General features: G+C 42.1%; 2 protein-coding genes across 4 annotated transcripts in view; one reads left to right on the forward strand and one right to left on the reverse strand.

Annotated features, from left to right (window-relative positions):
• The window catches only part of CRLS1 (cardiolipin synthase 1), a 26,490-nt gene extending 12,930 nt beyond the window's left edge, over nucleotides 1–13,560 (forward strand). For all 3 annotated transcript variants that reach the window (XM_004276453.3, XM_049700003.1, XM_049700002.1), the window contains exons 4-7: nucleotides 8,106–8,191; nucleotides 9,095–9,163; nucleotides 10,758–10,849; nucleotides 12,578–13,560. In XM_004276453.3, coding sequence (XP_004276501.1) covers nucleotides 8,106–8,191; nucleotides 9,095–9,163; nucleotides 10,758–10,849; nucleotides 12,578–12,665 — 335 coding nt within the window. In that variant the 3' untranslated portion in view covers nucleotides 12,666–13,560. The remainder of the gene's footprint in view (nucleotides 1–8,105; nucleotides 8,192–9,094; nucleotides 9,164–10,757; nucleotides 10,850–12,577) is intronic.
• LRRN4 (leucine rich repeat neuronal 4) overlaps nucleotides 12,883–21,800 on the reverse strand; it is a 15,643-nt gene continuing 6,725 nt past the window's right edge. Inside the window, exons 3-4 of the mRNA XM_033440264.2 lie at nucleotides 20,152–20,289; nucleotides 12,883–18,636 (exon numbers count right to left, since the gene is read on the reverse strand). Of these exons, the coding sequence (XP_033296155.2) occupies nucleotides 17,391–18,636; nucleotides 20,152–20,289 (1,384 nt within the window). The 3' untranslated portion in view covers nucleotides 12,883–17,390. The remainder of the gene's footprint in view (nucleotides 18,637–20,151; nucleotides 20,290–21,800) is intronic.

Genomic DNA, 21,800 nt, shown 5'->3' on the forward strand with positions numbered 1-21,800 from the left:
TGTGCATGCACTGCTGCCTGTGCCAGGCCACCCCCCATTTTAATAACATTTTATTTAACCCACTAGATGGAAAATATTGTCATTTCATTATATAATCAATAAAAAATCATTAATGAGATTGTTTTTTCATACTCTGTCTTCAAAAGCCAGTGTGCTGTTTGCACTTACAGCACCTCTCACTTCAGACTAGCCACATTTCAAGTGCTTTATCTTTACATGTTGCTCATGGCTATTGTATTGAACAACACAGCTGTAGATGAATGTTTAACTCGTTCCTTTTTTTGTTTGTTTTTTTGGCTGTGCCGTTGTGGGATCTTAGTTCTTCAACCAGGGATTGAACCTGTGCCCCCTGCAGTGGAAGCACGAAGTTGTAACCACTGGACCACCAGGGAATTCCCTCAGCTTTTCTTCTTTAAAGTTTGCATTTAAGGCTATATATTTCCTCTAAGTATCCCTTTCACTGTATCTCATATGTTGGTATTAGTGTTCTTGTCATTATCGAGTTCAAAGTAATCTGTTTCCATTATGATATTTCTTTGGCCTATGATGTTAATAAAAATTTATTTCTTAATTTGTGGGATTTTCTAGGTATCTTTTTGTTATTGATTTCAAGCATAATTACCTTGTGTTCAGAGAACATGCTCTGTGATTTTAGCCCTTCAGCCCAGTATACAGTCAAATTTTATAAACATTTTATGCGTTTTCAAATGAATATGTATTCTGCAGTCATTGGGTATGATGTTCTACATATGTCCATTTGGTCAATTTTTTTTTTTTTTAAGTAAATTATTTCTTTATCTTGGGCTGTGTTGGGTCTTCATTGCTGCACGCAGCCTTTCTCTAGTTGTGGCGAGCAGGGGTTACTCTTCGTTGTGGTGCATGGGTTTCTCATTGCGGTAGCTTCTCTTTTTGCAGAGCATGGGTTCTAGGCACGTGGGCTTCAGTAGTTGTGGCATGAAGGCTCAGTAGTTGTGGCTTGTTCGTGGGCTCTAGAGCGCAGGCTCAGTAGTTGTGGTGCACAGGCTTAGTTGCTCCGCGGCATGTGGGACCTTCCTGGACCAGGGATTGAACCTGTGTCCCCTGCATTGGCAGGCAGATTCTTAACTACTGTGCCACCAGGGAAGTCCCTGGTCAAGTTTTTAATCCTGGTGGCTAAATCTCCTTCTTTACGGACTTATTTTTTACATTTGGTCTGCTTTTCTGTCAGTTACTGAGAGAGTAAAGTTTCCTGCCGTGTCCAATTTTCCATTATTTTTTCTTTTTAGCTCTGATTTTTGCTTCATGTCTTTTGAAGTCATGCTATTAATAAGTGCATATAAAGTAGAATTGTTATGTCTTTTTGGTGAATTGAATGATTTATTTTGAAGTGACCCTCTATATCTTTAGAAATGATTTTTGCCTTGAAGTCTCTCTCTCTCTCTCTTTTTTTTTTGACCACACCATCTGGCATGTGAGATCTTAGTTCCCTGACCAGGGATTGAACCTGTGGCCCCTGCAGTGGAAAGGCGGAGTCTTAAACCACTGGACTGCCAGGGAAGTTCCTGCCTTGAAGTCTCTTTTGTTGACTATTACTATAGCTACACTAGCTTACTTTTGGTCAGTGCTTACATGATAAACCAATCTTTTACTTTCAACTTGTCCACATCTTTATATTTTAGATATTCCTTAAAAATAACATATAGATAGATGGTTTTTCTTTACTTTATCTAGTCTAAAAATATTTTATCTTTCAGCTGGAACATTTAATCCATTTACTATGATTACTAGTATTTGTGTAGCAGTCTTCCATTTTATTTTGTGTTTTATTTGGCCTGTATGTTCTATTCTACTTTTGTCTATATTCTATATTCTATAATTATCACTGTTTTCCTGTACCAATTGGAAAGTTTTACACTCTGTTAACATTTAGCTAGTCTCAAAATTATAATTCATCTTTACCTTATCAAAGTTTAATGTTAACAAATCTATACATTTGGCCTTCTGTATCTGGGAGTTCTCCATCCACGGATTCAACCAACCTCAGATTGGGGGGAAGAAAATCTAGAAAGTTCCAACCAAACTTTGCTGCAAACTGGAAACTGAGGGTATTTACATTGTATTAGGTATTAAGTAATATAGAGATGACTTAAAGCATATGGGAAGGTGTGCATTGGTTATATGCAAATACTCCACCATTTTATATAAGGGACTTGAGAATTTGTGGATTTTGGTGTATGTTGGGGGAAGCAGGGTGGATCCTCAGACCAACCCCCCATGGATACCGAGGGATGCCTATATGCCTTCTGGGCACTGGAAGGGCCTTAGAATACTTTAACTCCATTTATTCCTTTCTCAATTTAGGTTATTCTCATACTTTAATTTTATTTATGTGTTCAACCCACATGATATTGTTTATTAAGTCAGTGTTCATTTAGATGTATCTTCATACTTTTTTCTGGTTTATGTTTGGTGTATTTCAGACCTTCCACCTGGAATCATTTTCCTTTTCTCTAAAGTATATCTTTAGAAATTCTATTAATACAGGTCTACTGGTGGTACATTCTTTTCTTTGTTTCTCTGAAAATATTTTTATGTTGCCTTTATTCTTTGTGTGAGGACATTTAAATTCTACTCTCTTAGCAGATTTTAATTATACAATACAGTGTTACCAACTAGTCAGTGTGTTATACATTAGATCCTCAGACCTTATTCATCTTTTGTTTCATCTTAAAATTGAAAGTTTGTGTCTTTTTACCAGCCTCTTTCTATCTCTCTTTTTTTTTTTTTTAGATTCTACATATAAGTGATATCACGCAGTATTTGTCTTTCTCTGTCTGATTTTGCTTTTATTCTTGAAGGATATTTTTGTTGGGTATAGAATTCTGGGCTGGTAGTTAATTTTCTTTCAGTACATTTAAAGTACCATGCAATTGTCTACTCACTTCCATTTTTGGTAATAAGAAATTGTTAACCCATTTCTTTTTCAAAGGTACTTTTACTCTGTCTGCTTTTAAGATTTACTCTTTCTCTTTGGTTTTCTGTAGTTTCACAATATTTGGTGTGATTTTCTTTTTTATTTATCCTGCTTGTGATTTGTTGGGCTTTTTAATCTGTGGATTGATATCTTTAATCAGTTCTAGAAAATTCTGAGCCACAATCTTCAAGTATTGTTGTCTGTGTTTCTCCTTCTTTTGGGACTGCAGTATACCTGTGTTAGATTTCACTGTATCCTTTAAGTGTCTGAGCCTCTTTTCTGCATGATACCTCATTTTATCTTTCTGCAGTCCATTCTAGATGATTACTAATGAAGCTTGCTCTTTCATTTCACTAATTCTCTCTTCAGCTGTGCCAAATTCATTTAAGTCTTCTATTATATTTTCTAGTTATAAAATTTCTATTTCATTCTTCTGCAAACTTAGTAAATCAACTTTTATAGTTTGCAGTTCCCTGCTGAAATTTTCAATCTTGATTTTTGTATCCCTTTGAACATAGTAAGCTTTAGTTGTTTTATAAACACTGGTAATTCTGAAATATCTTTTGAGGGTCTCTTTCATGTGTCTGTTTCTATTGAGTCTCACTCATGGTATCTTATGTCTTTGGTTATTTTTGACTGTTTAGACACTGTACTAATATTTAAAAAATAATTTGGAGGAATATCTTGATGTGTAGGATGATGGCATCACTCTCCAGAGGAGATTTTTTGTTCAGTTCTGCCAGGTATCTAGGCATGCTAACAGTCTGGGACCACCTAGATGGCCAGATGATAAGACATTCTTTTTTAAGGCTTAGTTTGCATAGGGCCATCTCCTCTCCCAACCCTGTGGAAATAGTTGTTCAGATCCCAGCTTAAAGCTAGGAGGTGGTTTGTCACTGCCCAACCTGAGGGCTCTGGGCTTTGACTACTGTTTCCCCACCCTTTAAGGTGGCCAAAACCCCTATTCAGCTTTGTGGCTTACTTCCCTAGGGTTAGGGACAGTGGCTTTGAGTGGCTTTCAGTACCTAGGCTTATTTTCCTGAGTTCTCATTCTGATACTTTCTTAGCATCTTACAAGCTTTTCACTTTCAAGATTTTTTTGTTTAATGTTCTTCTTTAACTGTCTTAGCAGGAGAATTATTACCTACTCAGATATTAATGGAGCTGAACCTGAGGATCTTTTCATTTACCTATAGGTCTGAAATTTTGCAGTGTTATATGTTCTAGATCCTACTAGAGTTTGTAGTAAATCTTTCTTCCATTGTGCTGGGTACTAAGAAGGCCCCTTCAGTCTGAAAACTTATCCATCAGTTCTAAACATTTTTCCCTAGGTTCTTTTCTTACTGGAAACACTTTTTGTTCTCTTTCTGGGAAATTTCCCCAACTTTGTCATTTACCCCTTCTACTGACATTTTAGTTAATTTATTTATTTAATTTAAAAAATTGGTTTTTGGCTGTGCCACGTGGCATGTGGGATCTTAGTTCCCTGACCAGGGATTGAACCCTCAATCCCTGTAGTGGAAGCGTGCAATCTTAACCACTGGACTGCCAAGGAAGTCCCTCGATTGACATTTTTATTGCTATCATTTTTAATTTCCAAGAGGAAATAAAGAGCTCTTGTTCTGTATGTTCTTTCAAAACAAAACAAGGGGCTTCCCTGGTGGTGCAGTGGTTAAGAATCTGCCCGCCAATGCAAGGGACATGGGTTCGAGCCCTGGCCGGGGAAGATCCCACATGCCGCGGAGCAACTAAGCCCGTGTGCCACAACTACTGAACGTGCGCTCAAGAGCCTGCAAGCCACAACTACTGAGCCCATGTGCCACAACTACTGAAGCCTGTGTGCCTAGAGCCCATGCTACACAACAAGAGAATACACTGCAATGAGAAGCCTGTGCACTGCAACGAAGAGTAGCCCCCGCTCACTGCAACTAGAGAAAGCCCGTGCACAGCAGTGACAACCCAACACAACCAAAAAAAAAATAAATAAAATAAATAAATAAAAAAATTTTTAAAAATGTCTTTTTCTTACTTCATAGGTGAGTATCATCATTTCAGGACATCTTCTATCTGTTTTTGTATGTGTGTTTGTGGGGGGGTGGTTTTAAACCCCTGTATTGTATCTATTTCTTTTCTTCTTTTTTTTTTTTCTGTTTGTTTTGGTCTCTCTTTCATGATGGAGACTTTGCTAAAATGTCTGGTGATTCTTGGCTGCTTACTTCATAAATGTTTAACTGGGTGCTCCCTGGGCATTGGTGGAATTTGTTGGGTGGTATACTACCCTCTAGGGTGAACAGGCAGTGAGAGACAAGGCGTGGCCCTGAATTCTCAGTACCTTTAGCTCTATTTTGTAGGTAAGAGCTCTCCATTTGCTCCTTAGAGATTGCAGAGGTCCTGGTTTAGAGATTAACATGTAGAACAAGGGTTGGCAGACTTCTTCTGTAAAGGCCAGAATGGTAAATGTTTCTGACTTTATGGGCCATGTGGTCTTTGTTGTAACTACTCAAGTCTGCTATTGTAGTGTGAAAACAGCCATAGAAAATATATAACAAATGACTATGGCTGTGTGTTAACTTTATTATTTTCAATGCAAACTTCTACTATGTAAAAGTGACTTGATTTTATTATTTCCCTTTAACACTAATAAATTTGCCCATGATGTACTTCTTTGTTGCAGAAACTGTATTTCAGACAGAGTTAGCAAATAGGAAAACCTTGGAGCACTCCCTGACACATTTTACACCTCCCTAACACACTATCATACTCTAATAGACAAAGGAAAGCTGCTTTAGCCCTGGAAGAAAAGGGAAAGGAAGGCCAGGAGAGAAAGCAGGAACAGTTAGAAGATTCAAAAGCCAGGGAACTGGACAGAATTGCCCCCCAAATCACAGTAAGAACATGTATGTATACAGGCTCTCAGTTGGCAGAGGCTTTAGAGATCACCCAGTGCAGCCTGGTCCCAGTCTGGCTGTGCTTGTGAACCCCCAGGGAGCATTCACCTTTGCTTTTATGAAGCTTTCACGAGGTGATTCTGTGATGAGTAGTCAGTTTGGGGAACACTGGATTTTGTAAACAGTCCTGTCTTCCACCAGACTGTTAACAGATGGTAAACTGAGCCCAGAGATGCATTCTGCAGTAGTACTGACTAACTGGTGACCTTGGCCAGGTTTTATAATCTGCCTGAGGCTTGTTTTCAATATTTGTAAAATGGGGTAATGATGGTTCCCATATCATGGAGTTGATATGTAGATTAAATGACATAATATGTATAAAATACTTAAATGGTGCCAGATGCCCAATAAATGGTAATTTTAGTAGTTAATAGAACTAGAGCCCAAGGCTTTGCAGTGTATTGAATTGCTTCATCTGTTCTTCTGCAGAAACCTTATTTAGAATTAAATTATATTCTTTTTCCCCTGTGGTGATGAACTACAATAACAGGTATTTATTTTCCTCTACTGTTGTGTTTACTGTATATAATTCACATGAGTTTGCTGCATTTTAAAATCTGATTTAAAAATAAATAAAATCTGATAGTTATTTGATTTTGCCAGCTGATTATTACTATAGAAAAGTTTGGTTTACAGGCACAAAAATCCTCCTAAAAATCATGACTGCCTTGTTTTGTTACTTGGTTCATACGGTCGAGTCTTCTTTGTGCTCCAAATGCCATGACTTGAGTGGATAAGCATTTTCTCTTTGGAATCGTCTTGTCATTGAGTACTACGCCAAGGATCAACACTTACATCACAGCCACAACCAGCAGAGATTTAAATTTTAAATCTGTAATTAATTACTGAGATTTTTCATAAGTTTCTGAACCAATAGAGGACCCTAAGTATGGCCTTAAAAGTAATTCACAAAGAACTGTTTGAAAGTATTATGGAAGGGATGTGCATGATTCTTTTATTTTAGTAATTGAAACAATTTGAAATGAGTGTTAGCCTCAAGATTTTTTCCTTTTTAAATAAATATTTTTTTCTAATAACATGACATATATTCATGGTTAAAACTTCCTTCAACGTGGAAGGATGTAAAATGAAACAGGACCTCTGCCCTCCCATTCTCATTCGACAAGGGAGCAGGAGTTCCTTGGGTATCCACTTAAAATGTCCTTCTGCTGGCACTGGGACCGTCCTGTAGGATCTTAGGAATAATGAGAAAACTATCAACAAGTTGAATTCATGTTTAACTAGAATTCATTGAATGAATGAGCAGAAGAAAAAATAGCAATTGCCTGGATAGGAACTGGCCAGGCAAAAATGAAGATATTTTGGTTCTCCACAAGTGGTACACATAGCAAATTTTACTGTTCATAAAATAATCTAGAATGCAGAAGCAAGCAGTCAGAGTTCTTAAAAGTCAGAAGGGCTTGAGTTAGGACTTCCCTGGTGGCACAGTGGTTAAGAATCCACCTGCCAATGCAGGGGACACGGGTTTGAGCCCTGGTCCCAGGAGATCCCACGTGCCACAGAGCAAGTAAGCTCATGCGCCACAACTACTGAGCCTGTGCTCTAGAGCCAGCGAGCCACAAATACTGAGCCCACGTGCCTAGAGCCCGTGCTCCACAACAAGAGAATCCACTGCAATGAGAAGCCTGTGCACCACAACAAAGAGTAGCCCCCGCTCGCCGCAACTAGAGAAAGCCCGCGTGAGCAATGAAGACCCGACACAGCCAAAAATAAATAAATAAATTTATTAAAAAAAAAAAAAAAGAATGCCTTGAGTCCCGGCATCCTTTCCAACCTTTTTACCATCTCATTCCGTGTAATTATAGTGAGCTTGGTGATCTTTTTTCTAAATTTACAAAGCTGGGAAGTAACAAAGGAAATAGGATTGAGTAGAGCTGACACTGATTAACTGCAATTTAAAAACGTATGCAAGGAAAAAAAAATACAGAAAGGGGTGAGAGGATCAACATTCTGAAATGTGACTTTAAAAGCCATAGTCTGTCTTTCACCTTGTTTTGAAGGCAGGTTAAAAAAACATAAAAATCAGTGGTTCACTGTAGGGACCCTAAACAGGCATCAATAAGTGTTTATTTTAAAATTTTTGCTTAGGTGAAACACCAGTTTATGGTAAGGCTTCATTGTATGTATAATGTCTTAATAATTTTCAAAATCCCAATCAAAATTATTTTATATTTGATTTTCAGTTCCACTTACTTATATGATAATTTCAAGAGATGTAATGTTGATTGCTGCTGTTTTTTATATCAGATATCGAACTCTTCCAACACCGGTGAGTTTGTTTCAAAAAAATGTTCTTTTAGTATTACTGTAACTTAAGGCAAAAGAAAAAAATCATTATTGCGTACTGAGTTTCACTTTATGGGAATAATTTATGACTATTATGTATTCAATCCATTTATTAGGAATTTAAAGAAAACAGACATAACTGTCATCTTGCTATTTGAATCACCCATTATGGTAGCTGTTCAGTGAAAATATGAATGATCAGTTTTTAAAAGGATGTTTTTGTTATAAGTCAACATTGTTTTAGTTGATAGTCCATAAAACTCAGGCCAGCTAGCCCCATCCCTAGCAGCAAACTCTGTTTAGGAGTGTTTTGTATAACTAAGCACCCTTCCCTGTCTAATTTAGCTTCTACTATGGATTATCTAGAACTGGTTTTTAAAATCACAGTTTTATGAGCATGGAGTGGTTTGTTCACACATTTGTTCATTGGTTCTACAAATATTTGAGCACATAAGCATAGCATAGCTTATAGCCACCTCATGAACATAACAACCTCATCTTTTGATTCCCAGCCTGGTGAAAATGGCAGTATTTTATTCATTTTGGTTCTTTTTAGCCTATAAAGAAAACAGTGATGAGGGAGATTTGTTGAATCTATTTAGTAGAAAGACATAGTTAAGCAGACTTTATGATAGTTATTGTGTTAGAAATTTATAGAAATTGAGAAATCTATAAATTAAAAAATCTATTTTCAATAAACTGTAGGTGATTTATGAAGAATGTAGATGTTGCTTATATAGTATAATAAAAGAAGATGCAGATAAAGGGTTTATCTAGCATATAGCCAGGCGTGTGTTATACACTCAGTAACTGTTGCATATAATAACAAAATATTTATTTTAAACTTGAATGATGAATAAACTTTGTTTTTTTTGTCCTCTGCCAGAGAACACTTTCTAAGTATTTCAATCCTTGTTATGCCACTGCTAGGTTAAAACCAACCTTCATCAGCAAGGTAAGAGACACACAACATCCTTTTAAGTTAAAAACCGTTGAGGATTTTATTTTGATGACTATAAACCTCAGTCTGGAGCAGCTGAAAATGAGACACATTTTAATGTATTGACCATAGAGAATAGAGAGTGGGGTCATTAGCCCAGTTCTTTTGTCCTCCAGGCTTTCTGGATCTTTAGTATATATGTTGTGTTTTGTGTTGGTGGTGTAAGAATTTAAGTCTCCAAATGAGGTATTAGGGCCACCACTTAGGGGAGGTGGCAATGTAATTGCATATTGACACAAAGAGAGTATGAAAATTTCTTTCTGGTTTCACTACCCACCCCTCCCTGTAGTGAAAACACCATATAACAAGGTCCTTTCATTTGCAAGATCGATTGTTAACATGGAAAGGGACATGAGAAAGTTTTATTCACTAATAAACAACTCCTACTCTTAGTTGTCCATCTGTTTTCCTGAGCCCTCTTCAGGATAATAACTGTGTGCCAGTCTTTGCACACAGAGAGGACACTATTAATGTCTCTGAAGGCAGATTTGTTTTACTAGTAGCCTTGGTAAGTTTGCTGTAATTATTCTTTTGCTCCATGCCTTGTGACAGAGGTTTAACAGGTTAGGGATGCTGATCATCTTTGGGACAGAGGGATGATTACTCTTAAACCAGAGACTCCCTGGGGTGAATTTTTACCTACAAATATGCGTTATTTATTTATCTGTCTATTTATTTTATCTATTTATTTTTGTGACTTACATATGTATCAAGTACAGTAATTGGAGTATAGCACTGTACAGAAGGTGGCTTAAAGAGGTACCAGGGACAAATGCCTTAATTCCTTGGGCTTGCAGGGAGTTCTCCAGGCAATTTTTATTACTTATTTTTAAAACGGAGTCGAATCCTTGTAATTTGGCTGCACCATGGATGAGAGAACATAGGTGCTTCTCTAGACACATCACCCACGGATTCATACATCACCCGCTTCCCCAGAATGCTTCTCTCAATGAGTACAGGAAGTCTCCAGTGGTTTTGTTGTCTTCCTTTTCTCCACCATGCTGTCTTTTAGGGTAGGGAAACCTACTCATTTCCGAACTTAGAGCCTCTCTCATGGAGAGTAGTGCATTTCAGTTTTCTAACTTCATAGGTTTGACAGGTGGTAGGCAAGTGAAAGGAGCATTGAATGGAGTACTGGGAAATGTGGGTTCTGGGTTTGGATCTGTAACCTGCTATGACTGCAGGCAAGTCACTTAACTCATTACCTTTTTACCTGTGAAGAGTATCTTCATTATTTCCATATTCACAGGGCTGTTTTAATAGGCAACTGAGAAAAAGGCAGAGAACTTTGCAACATTATTGCTATGGAAATTCAAGATAGTGGTGTTTTCTGATAGTTGCCCTTCCCCTCACTAGATAGGGCAGCTGTGGAGACAGATGGGCCTGTTAGTGAAATTCAGCCTTTTGTGTGAATGCCAGCTTCTTTGGCAGGGATATTACAGCATCCCTGAGGGTCTGTTGTGTTACACTGTGATGGGTTATGCCTTTCTCTTGTGAGCTTGAAACATAATTGGGTTGGCACTGTTCATTTATGACATCTTATTTTTAGGTTAACACAGCAGTCCAGTTAATCTTGGTGGCAGCTTCTTTGGCAGCTCCGGTTTTCAATTATGCTGACAGCATTTATCTTCAGATCCTGTGGTAAGCTAAACTTAGAATTACTCTCTGAGAATGTCAACAAAATGGCTTATTTTGACAATCCTAGAATTACTTTGTTCTTAATCATGTTTATTAAGCACTGGGTAAAGCTGTGGGCTATATTTTTTGATTGATACCATTTTTAAGAAGCTTACTATCAAGTGTAGAATATAGAAGTTATAGGGGGTTTCATGCAAATTAGAAGGGATGAGAGGTACAGATAATGTGTTGGGGTTTTGGAGTAGAGAAAAATACTTCCAGGTAGGAAGAAGAGGGAAAGCTTCAGGGAAGAAGTAGCATTTGAGCCATGAGGTCTAGGTGGAGAGAGACTGAGGGGAGGCCATTCTGGTGAAGGGCAGACCCTGAGCAAAGTCAGACGTGCAGGAGAGTGGATAAGGGGAAAGTGCACCCAGCCTAGTGAAGGGGGCAGAGTGGGAGAGAAACTTGGAGAAAGGAGTTTGAGTTTTATTTTATTAAGGTTATGTATTGCCTTGAAAATGTGTCACATTCATACTTTATGCCACACTGATACTAAAGCACTGTATTTTTACTCTACTTTTAACTCGATAATTAAAACATTGCTTGATGCAGTCTGAGCCAGAAAATAGTTGGTTAACTAAAGTCAGTTAAGCTAAAAAGCTTTAAAAATGATACACACGCTAGACATTTTATTTTCTAAAATATATAATCGTACATTCATTCTGATTTGTCCTACGTCTTCTGATAAAGGCTCAATGCCTTTTCTTTGATTATAGGCTCATCAGTGGGATTTTTTTCTTTCTTGCAAAAAACTGCATCCATAATACAACCTCTCTGATTTTCATGTTCTGCTTTTAAAGTGATATAAGAATGTAAGACATTTATGAAGCAATCAGAGTATAGAAACTTTCTAGATTTTTACCATTTTCTCTAGTATTTTAACAATTACATTGTCTACTTACTTTGACAGTAATTTTTAGCAACTCGCTGTGATATCAAGCCTTTCCAAAGCCTCCAGCTTAGTTCTCAGAAATAGCGACTCTTCCTACCTGTATGTTTCATTATGTGTGAATTTAGGATATCAAACTGGCATAAACAGGTTTGAGATCAAACAGATTCTTGATGAGCCTACACCTCACCTGGTGGAAACAGAAGTACATGTGTGCACCAAAAAGGAACGTGTTAGCTGCGAGCGCTCAGCAAGCCCTGAGTGTCACTCGTGTCATTTCAAAGAGAATCTGATTAATTCTCCTTAATTTTAAGGAAATATCAGTAAAGAAAGCTGAATTTTATTTAAAATGACTCAGATATTAGAATTCCCAAGATCTGTAAGAAATAGCTTCTAAAACTAACACTCTAAGCAGCGTGGAACAGTGGGAGGAGCACAAGGGCTCTAGAGTTGGAACCAAGCCAGACTCATAGTTCTGTGGCCCTGAGCAAACTCTGGGGCACTGTTTCCTCTGTAAGATGAGGTTGCTGTGAAAATAAAACTACCTAGAATAATGTCTGGGTAAAAAATGACAATTGCTATTATTATTTTTTTCAGACTGATTAGGTTAATTCTGTTTGACATTACTGATTCAAATGAAGTCTTAAAGAAAAGCAGTATATTTAAATTCTTGTTAAAAAAAAATTACACCAACACAGGCTTTTTTACTTTGAAACAACTCCTTTAAATGTATTCTTTATGGTTCTTATAGTTAGCATTTTTTAGAGTTTAGACTAAATTTTCTTTCTTTCCTTCCATAAAAGGTGTCTTACAGCTTTTACCACAGCTGCATCAGCTTACAGTTATTATCATTATGGTCGGAAGACTGTTCAGGTGATAAAAGGCAGATGAAAGTCATCCATCATCATTAGCAAGGAAGCAATATACATCATCGGCGGCAGGGCCAGTGGAAATCTAAGGGAGTTTCCTTTTTTGGTGTTCAGCTTGAAAAAGGACTTGTCAGAACAAACCATGTCATCAAAATTTAAGTAATGTGCATTGAAAATAAGCTTGATCATGGGCATATGCAGAATTTCCAATGTATTTTTAAATACAAATAAAACTATAATTTAGAATTTTTTTATCTTAGGTTTCTTGATTAATTTATAAGTAGCAATTATTGTCAGTCATTTTTTGATATGTAAAACAAAAAACAGTCTAGAGCATGGAAACTGAAGAGTTGTCACTTTAATAGAATTTAGATTGCTCACAAAGCACTAGGGAATTTCCTGGGTTTAAATATACATCCTGTACAACTTGGCTGCACAGTTGTTTGTTTGACTTTTAGATCTGTGCACACATTAACAGTACATGTGGTTAATATTTGATTGTTCAGGATAATGACTATAAAGGTAGCTTAGTTGTGGATGAATTAAACTTGTAAAGAGATTTAAAATGCAGTAAATTTTGAAAATAATAAATAAGATCAAAATAGAAGGTACTGAAGTTCATGTTCAGAAGTCTTCCAACCTCTCAGGTGCCTAATAGTTTATGCATCAGGATAATAAGTGACAAAGGTAGTTGGAAAATGAAAATATGTCTGTTACCCTAGCCATCCAAGAGGCAGTGAGTTACATCATGCCTTCCCACTGTATCTCTAACATAACAATGTTTGTATGATATTGGGACCTGTACTCATATGTTATGTAAATAATATGAAATTATATTTTTCAAAGGTTTTTTTAAGCTTTGGGGAATCTTCTTTTGTTAAGATGTTAAAGGAATAAAAGAGCCGGAAAAAAGTGAACTTCAATTTGGGTTGTCTGTGTTCCACGGTCGTCTGCTGTTGTGGAAGTTTTCTGATTCATAAAGTCCATTCAGATATATCACTTGCACTTAACATTGTAAAAATAATTGGTTTGTGATCATCTGACTTAAAAGCCCTATTCTTGCTACACTGTCATGTTTAAGAGAATGCAAGATGCAGGGAGAGGGGAGAGGAAGACAAGTGGCTGGTGCCGGTTGCCTCCTCTTAACAGTGGAGGCCTGTTGCTGCTCATTGTCCCGAGGTCTAACCTAAGTGTAACATGGACTCATACAGTGAGATTATCTAAACATAGCCTATTGAGCTGTGTTAAAATGAGAAGTTATAAGCAAAATTCATGCCTCTTGGTTGTGACATCCTTGGATCAGTGTGCCCCTTGTTGCCTGCTGGTCCTGGCTTCCTTGTTCCCAGATTAGCTGCTGAGCCATCCTTGGCTTGGAAAACACTGAAGCCTGCGGCCAGGGACACTGCTAAGGAATCCAGTGGAAGCGGGTGAGAGAAGGGTGGTGTGAGGCTGGCCATTCTCCCCTTTGGGAACCTCCTGTAATGTCTCATAACGGCCTGGGGTGCAGTGAGGCTTGAGGTGGAAGTCCCATTGCTGGACCACCCAAGAGGCACGTTGACCATGTCTCAGCACTAGCAAAGTATGAGCACACAAAAATGATGTTTAAAAAAGGGAGAACTTGAAATAAAGTAGGGGAAAAATTAGAATTTTGTGTCTTGTTATGCTTATTTATGGTCTAGTGTTGATACTATTTGGAGTGACTTACGGGTTGGGTCCCTAGTCTCTTTAGTATCAAAGTCTTAATCTGGTTCTGGTTAATAGACTTTTTCCACGTCAACCTGTATGTTTTTGGATACTGAATTGCTATAAGACATAAATTCTGCTGGTCTATAAAACTTTGAAATTGTATTAGGTATGTTTGAGTGTATATTCATGCATACAGACTCCAAGCAAGACAAATTCATTTTGATGCCTCCACATAACAGACTCAATCATTTTTTTTAAAGGAATATTGTTTAAATTAATTAATTAATTAATTCTGTTTTCGGTCTTCCTTGCGCTGCACAGGCTCTCTGGATGCGGCTCGCAGGCTTCTCTAGTTGCAGTACTCAGGCAACTAGAGCGCATGGGCTCAGAAGTTGCGGCATGCGGGCTTAGTTGCGGTATGTGGGATCATAGTTCGCCGACCAGGGATCGAACCTGGGCCCCCTGCATTGGGAGTGTGGAGTCTTAACCACTGGACCACAAGGGAAGGTCCCTCAATCTTGATATTAAACTAAAAAAGGCATTGGGATAATATAACTACATTCCTGAGGGCTTTTATGTTTAGGACTTCTGCCTTGCAATTTTAAATTTGAAGCTGGTAGGTATCTTTTAAATCAGTCTTATTTCTCTTGGTTACATATTTGATGAAACTAGGGATCCACCTCAGAATTTTGGGAAGCCTTTTCAAAACTTCACCTAGAAATACAGTTCAGTTATTCAGGTCAAACTTGGATATGCTTAGTTTCTGCAGCATGGTTTTTGTGCTGCAGCATGTCATGGAAACAAAAGATACATGGGAATCAAACTTGATTTTTTTTCTTGGAATAGAAGTAAAATGCTGTTGTGGGTTGAATTGTGCTTCAAAGATATTGTTCAAGTTCTAACCCCAATACCTGTGAATGTGACCTTATTTGGATATAGGGTCTTTGCAGACGTAATCAAGTTAGGATGGTCATACTGGATTTGGGTGAGCCTTAAGCCACTGCCTAGTGTCCTTATATGAAGAGGGAAATTTGACTTCTGGGTACATATCCAAAGGAAATAAGATCATTATCTTGAAGAGATATTTTCACCTCCATGTTCATTGTAGCATTATTTACAGTAATCAAGACATGGAAACAACCTAAGTGTCACTGGATGAATGGATAAAGAAAAAATAAATATACAATGGAATATTATTCAACCATAAAAAAGAAAGAGATCTTGCAATTTGGAACAACATGGATGGACCCTGAGGGCATTATACTAACGGAAAAAAGAGAAAGACAAATTCAGTAGGATCTCATGTGTGAAATCTAAAAAAAGCAACTCAGAGTTGATTGGTGGTCCCTAAGGGTAGGGGGTGGGGTGGGGAATGGGTGAAGGTGGTCAAATGGTACAAACTTCCAGTTACAAGTTCATGATAACTACAGTTAACAATACCGTACTATTAGAAAGTAGCTAAGATCTTAAAAGTTCTCACCACACATACACTCATATACACACACAAGATAACTATATGAGGTGACAGACGTGTTCACTAACCTTATTTTAATTATTTCTCGATATATAGGAGTATCAAATCATTGCATTGTATACCTTAAACAATGTTATATGTCAATTATATATCAGTAAGCCTGGAGAAAAGAATGGAAAAAGGGGGGAGGTGTTTAGACACATGAGACAGAGACTGTCACAAGACAAGGAGGCATGGATGAGTGATGCACCTGTAAGCCCAGGAACCCAAGGATTGCTGGCTTCCACCAGACACGGGTGGAGGGGTGGGGGCAGTGGGGGGAGGGGGGCCGGCGTGGAATAGTTCTCCCTCAGTCTCCAGAAGGAACCAACCCTGCTAATACCTTGACTGCGGATTTCTGGCCTGACCAGTAGGAGAATTAACTTATGTTGTTTTAAGCCACCCAGTTTGTGGTAACCTGTTACGGTGGCCACAGGAAACTTACATAAATGCTAACGTAGAAAATTAAAATCTAGGTATATGACCCCCATTTTAATTTAATAAAGTCACTTTCCCCCCAAGTTTGTATAGAAGTAAAAAAAAGGTGTAGTGAGACATAGCCCACAGTCAGATACGAATCATACAAAAAAGGTTTGTTTGATGCAATTTGAGCAGAGAAATGCTTTGGCCTCTTGCCAGAGCCTTGAGGTTTTCCTTTTATTTCTTCTCTCTCTTAAAAAAAAAAGTTTCCTGGGGCCTCCCTGGTGGCGCAGTGGTTGAGAGTCCGCCTGCCGATGCAGGGGACACGGGTTCGTGCCCCGGTCGGGGAAGATCCCACATGCCGCGGAGCGGCTGGGCCCGTGAGCCATGGCCGCTGAGCCTGCGCGTCCAGAGCCGGTGCTCCGCAACTGGAGAAGCCACAACAGTGAGAGGCCTGCGTACCGGAAAAAAAAAAAAGTTTCCTGAAAGTGAGATTATTAATTATTATGCTTCCTTAAAAAAGGAGTTCACATAGGTGAAATGCAGCAAAAACCGAGTTTGAAAGGACAGCCTTCCCCGTGTTTCACAGATGTTCCCTAAAGACTGCAGTTTAAAGCTAGAAGCACACCTGCTACTGTACCCTGAAATGAACTAATGAACCCGCAAAGCCTCAGGGAACATAACCGGTTCTCAGGTTGAGAATCCACTGGAGTCGTTCCCTTTAACAACAGGACCCTTACCAGAGCTTGACCATGAGGGAACTTCTCTGAAATGACCTGAGGATGTCGCTTCCAATATGAGAAAAGCGGCCGCATTGCGCCATTTGTTTTCTCTCTTCCTACTTCCACACACAATTCTAATTCTACCGGACGTTGAGGGGCACTGACTGCTGAAAAACCCCAATAAAACCACACACAGGGATGCCCGGCAGCATGAACCATCACGTTTCTCGGAACAGAGAGAAGCAGCAGGAAGGGAAGGCAGAGAGGTTCCCGGGAATGAGGAACTCAGCGCGGGGAGTGCCACGTGTGCCTGAGGAGCGCGGGCCTCGCCCGAGGGAGAGACGCTCGGGGCCGACCGGCAGTTCGGGACCGGGTACCGCCTTCTCCTCGCGCACGCGGCGGGTGCTCAGCGATCGCGCGCCCGCGGGAGCGAGGCCGGGGTCGGCGGCGCGGGTTCGGCGGCGAAGGCGGGGTTGCGGTAGGCCAGCAGCTGCGTACGGCGGTTCGGGGAGCGTGGCGTCCGGCCCCGGCGGCAGAGGCCGGCGGCCAGCAGCGCGGTGCTGACTAGCAGCAGGCCGCCCGCGGCACCCAGCCCGGCCACGAGGAGCGCTGGGCTGCGCCCGGTGCTGAAGGCGGCGCACGCCCCGCGCCGGCTCAGGCCCGCGCCGTTGGCCGCCAGGACGCACACGCGATAGGCGGTGGCCGGCGACAGCCCGTGCAGGGCGTGCTGGCGCGCGGTGGCGCAGACGTCCCCCACCACCGACTGGTTCCCTGGCCGGCCCTCGGGCGCGTAGCGAATCTGGTAGGCGCGCACCACCGAGTTGGGGGCGCACCAGCGCACTAGCGCCGACGTGTCAGTGGTCTCGGCCACCGCCTGCAGCTTGGGGGGGTCCGGGAGGGTGTCTTCCCCGCTGAGGCCGGGGCACCGGCACCGCCAGCGCCGCTGCAGCTCTGCGCACGGCGTCTGGAGGTGCCTGCAGGGGTGGTAATCGCAGGGCTCATCCCGGGCCGGCGCCCCCACCTCCTCCTTCCCGCTCTCTTCCTTCTCCTCACTGGAGTCGTCCAGCAGCAGGACCGGAATCCCGCCCTCGGAAGGAGGCGGGTGGGGAGCCCGCGGGGTGTCCCGTGTCCCCCGGGCGGGCTGAGGCGTGCTCCCTGGGTTCCGGGAGATAGGGGAGAGACCAGGGTGTTTGCTGGCCCATGGGGTGGAGGCAGCTGAGATAGTAGGTTCCAGGACAAGCTGAGCAGCATGTTCTTCTTGGTGCTCTGTCCCGGCTGTGCTCGCAGCCATAGGTGGGTTGCCAGAGTTGCTGGAACTTGCTGGAGAGACAGTAGTGGAGGGAACGGCCCCGTCCTCGGCAAGGCTGTGCCGTGGCCCCGCCGCTTGTGTGGGGGAATCCACAGGGAGGGAGGGCACCTTGGTGACACTCTGTCGGCCTCCTGCACATTGGGTAGAGGGGACTGTTCTCCGCAGGGTGGAGGGACCCTGTGTAGATGGTGTGTGGGTGGAGAAGACTGAGGAGGGTGGGTTGGAATCAAGGAAGGTGGTGTTTTGGTCCGAATGGCACACACTTGGCAGCTGGGACAGCAAAAGAGGGGCTGAGAAGGTGCCACTGGATCCTGCAGCTGGTGTGCACACAGTGTCTGCTGCCCTAGAGGGGAGGCCAATTGGTTAGAAGGTATTTGGCATCAGGGCTGCTTCTGTGCTGGGCTTTGAGTCCTCAGTGCAGATAATCCCTCTCCTAAGCCTTGTGACACATCTGACAGGTACCATGTGGTACACATGCAACGTGGGTCACGCCAGTGACCTTCAGGGCAACCTGTGTAGGAGGCTCCCCTCATCACTCCCATTGTGCAGAGAAGAAAATGGGAACTCAGAAAGAGGGACTAACTGCCCAAGATAGCGTGGCTAGTAAATGCAGAGCCAAAACCCAGGGTGAGCCCGGTGAAGGGCAGTCCAGATGCTCTAAGTGTGGTCTGCCATTTTATTCTCACCTGTCTGCTTCCTAGTGGTGAGTACTAGTAACAATACTCATACTAGCTAACATTTTTTGAGTGCTTGCTGCATGCTAGGGACTATTGCTAACACTTCACTGTATAAACCAATCTAGTCTGCACTACCTCATGAGGTAGGCACTATTATCCCCATTTTACAGATGAGGAGGTAGAAACACAAAGAGGTTAAGTAACAGCCAGAATCAACAGTAGTAAGTACTCTCAACCTTTTCATTCATACCAGAGCAAGACCCTTCACTGCAAAGGGCCTGGGTGCCAGAGGCAACATGAAGGGGTCAGGGGGGCAGACTGAGCCCCACTTGATATCCAGGCTTGTGTGAGAGGTGAGAAAAGAACCCCACAGGACAGGGCTCTCAAAGTGAGCTGCAAGGAGAACAGATTAGCTGGTGGAGGTGGTTTGAGGGTGCTCAAGACCAGAGGTGTCCCTAGCCCCCATCCTCTCCTGGTGGCCAGCCTGGGCATGGCTCCCCATTGCAAAACAACTCTTCCAGCCAGCAGCCAATGGGAAGTCTCCATAGGAATTCTTTTTCTCCTGTCTCACAAGAGAGCTCTATAAGCCCACTGGCCCTGGACTTAGAGGCCAGGCCCCGTTTTGGGGACTCAGTGGGGCCCAGTGGTTAAGAGCACAGTTTTGGAAGACGGTATAGATCCTGCCTCCTCCACCCAGCGGCTACGTGAATCTAAGCAAGTACCTCTCTTCCTTGGGCCCCAATTCGCTCGTCTGTAAAAATAAGCAATGATAACTCCGCTTTAGCAGAGACAAGCTAGCTCTTTACTTCTCCTACTTGCTTTTCCTAGCGGGCACACAGCTAGACTACATTTCCCAGCCTCCCTTGTAGTAGGCGTGACCTGCTAAGTGACATCTGGCCAATGGGATGTGAATGACGGTAGTGAGCTCCACCTCCTGGCCTGGCCCATTAAAACCTCCTGAGTCGGGGGTCCTCCACGCTCTCTGCCCCTCTGGCTGACTGGAAGGGAAGTAGAGCCTCTATGTCCTGGGTTCTTGAGTGTGACTACACGGGGAATGGCTGCCCCACCCAGCACTGCCAACCTGTCCAGCATGGTTACGTGAGCAAGATATGAGCTGTGAGAACTTCAGCTCCGGAGGGCAGGCCCTCACCCCTCAGTCATCTGCTTTGTAAATGTGTTACCTGCTTAGGACAATCCTCTTTGCATCCATGAGGAGCCAGGACAACTCACAGCTGCAAGTGAGGGGATTACCAAAGAGGTTGATGGACAGGACCTGGGAGGAATGCAGGTTCCAAGGAGGGAAGGAACTCAAGTTGCAGCTGAAATGCACAAAAATCTATTAAGTCAGTCTTTTACAATCAGGTCAAAACTATACCCAGAGAGCCACGGTGGTGTTATGGGAAATCCATTCTGTTAGGTGCTAGATGATATTGCTTTGAGCAAACTCTTAATAACCTTGGATTTTTTTTTTTTTTCATCTGTAGGGATACAAACCTAACCCAGTCAGTATCACCCCTCATAACAAATGGAGACAATCCTCCCTGCTGGTTATATCAAAAAGAGTCTGTGATGATGAAAGTGTTTATAAATATAAATCTCTACACAAGTAAGATATTGTTGGATTTCCCTGGTGGCACAGTGGTTAAGAATCTGCCTGCCAATGCAGGGGACACTGGTTTGAGCCCTGGTCCAGGGAGATCCCACATGCTGCAGAGTAACTAAGCCCGTGCGCCACAACTACTGAGCCTGTGATCTAGAGCCCGTGCTCCACAACAAGAGAAGCCACCACAATGAGAAGCCCACACACTGCAAGGAAGAGCAGCCCTGCTGGCCGCAACTAGAGAAAGCCCGCCCACAGCAACAAAGACCCAACACAGCCAAAATAAATAAGTAATAAAATAAAATATATACTTTTTTAAAAAGTAAGATATTGTTATCATAGACCAGTCACAAGTTCTTAATTAGTGAGAGCACTTTTTTTGTGTGTGTGTGGTACGAGGGCCTTTCACTGTTGTGGCCTCTCCCGTTGCGGAGCACGGGCTCCAGACGCGCAGGCTCAGCGGCCATGGCTCACGGGCCCAGCCGCTCTGTGGCATGTGGGATCTTCCCGGACCGGGGCACGAGCCCGCGCCTCCTGCATCAGCAGGCGGACTCTCAACCACTGCACCACCAGGGAAGCCCAGTGAGAACACTCTTGAACGTATACTATTGCAGTTGAACTGCATCTGATGGCACTCAACACCAGTCCTTTGGAAGATGCCTCACTGAAGTGTATCAGTTAGCGCTTGCTAACTTAGCTTAAAATAATAAATATTTATTCTTTTTCATGATTCTGTGGGTTGACTCAGTGATTTTTATGGTCTGGGCCAGCTCAGCTGGGCCCGAAAGATCTAGGATGGCCTCCCATATATGGAGCCTCAGCTGGGTTTGCTGGGACCACTCTCCATGTGTCTCTCATCACCCAGGAGGCTAGCTCAGGCTTGTGCACATGGTGGTGGACCAGTCCCCACCAGCAAGAGAGGGCGAGCCCCAACTTGCTCATCTGCTTTTGTCTCTGCTTATATAACATTTGCTAATGTCCCTCTGGCCTAAAGAAGTCACATGGCCACGCCCAGCTTCAAGGGGTGGAGAACAGACTCTACTTCCTGATGGGAGGAGCTGTAAAGTACATTGCAAAGGGGTGTGTCTACAGGGATGGGAGGAATTATCAGGGCCATTTTTGCAAACAATGTACCACACCTAGCAGTGGCAGGTCCTCTCCTGGTTTTCTGCGTTTTCTGCCCAGAGCCTCACTGAGCGTTTGGCCTCAACTGTCTCAACTCCTGGAGTC

Source organism: Orcinus orca, chromosome 16 (genome assembly GCF_937001465.1).
Source record: "Orcinus orca chromosome 16, mOrcOrc1.1, whole genome shotgun sequence".
In the NCBI taxonomy this organism is placed as follows: Eukaryota; Metazoa; Chordata; class Mammalia; order Artiodactyla; family Delphinidae; genus Orcinus; species Orcinus orca.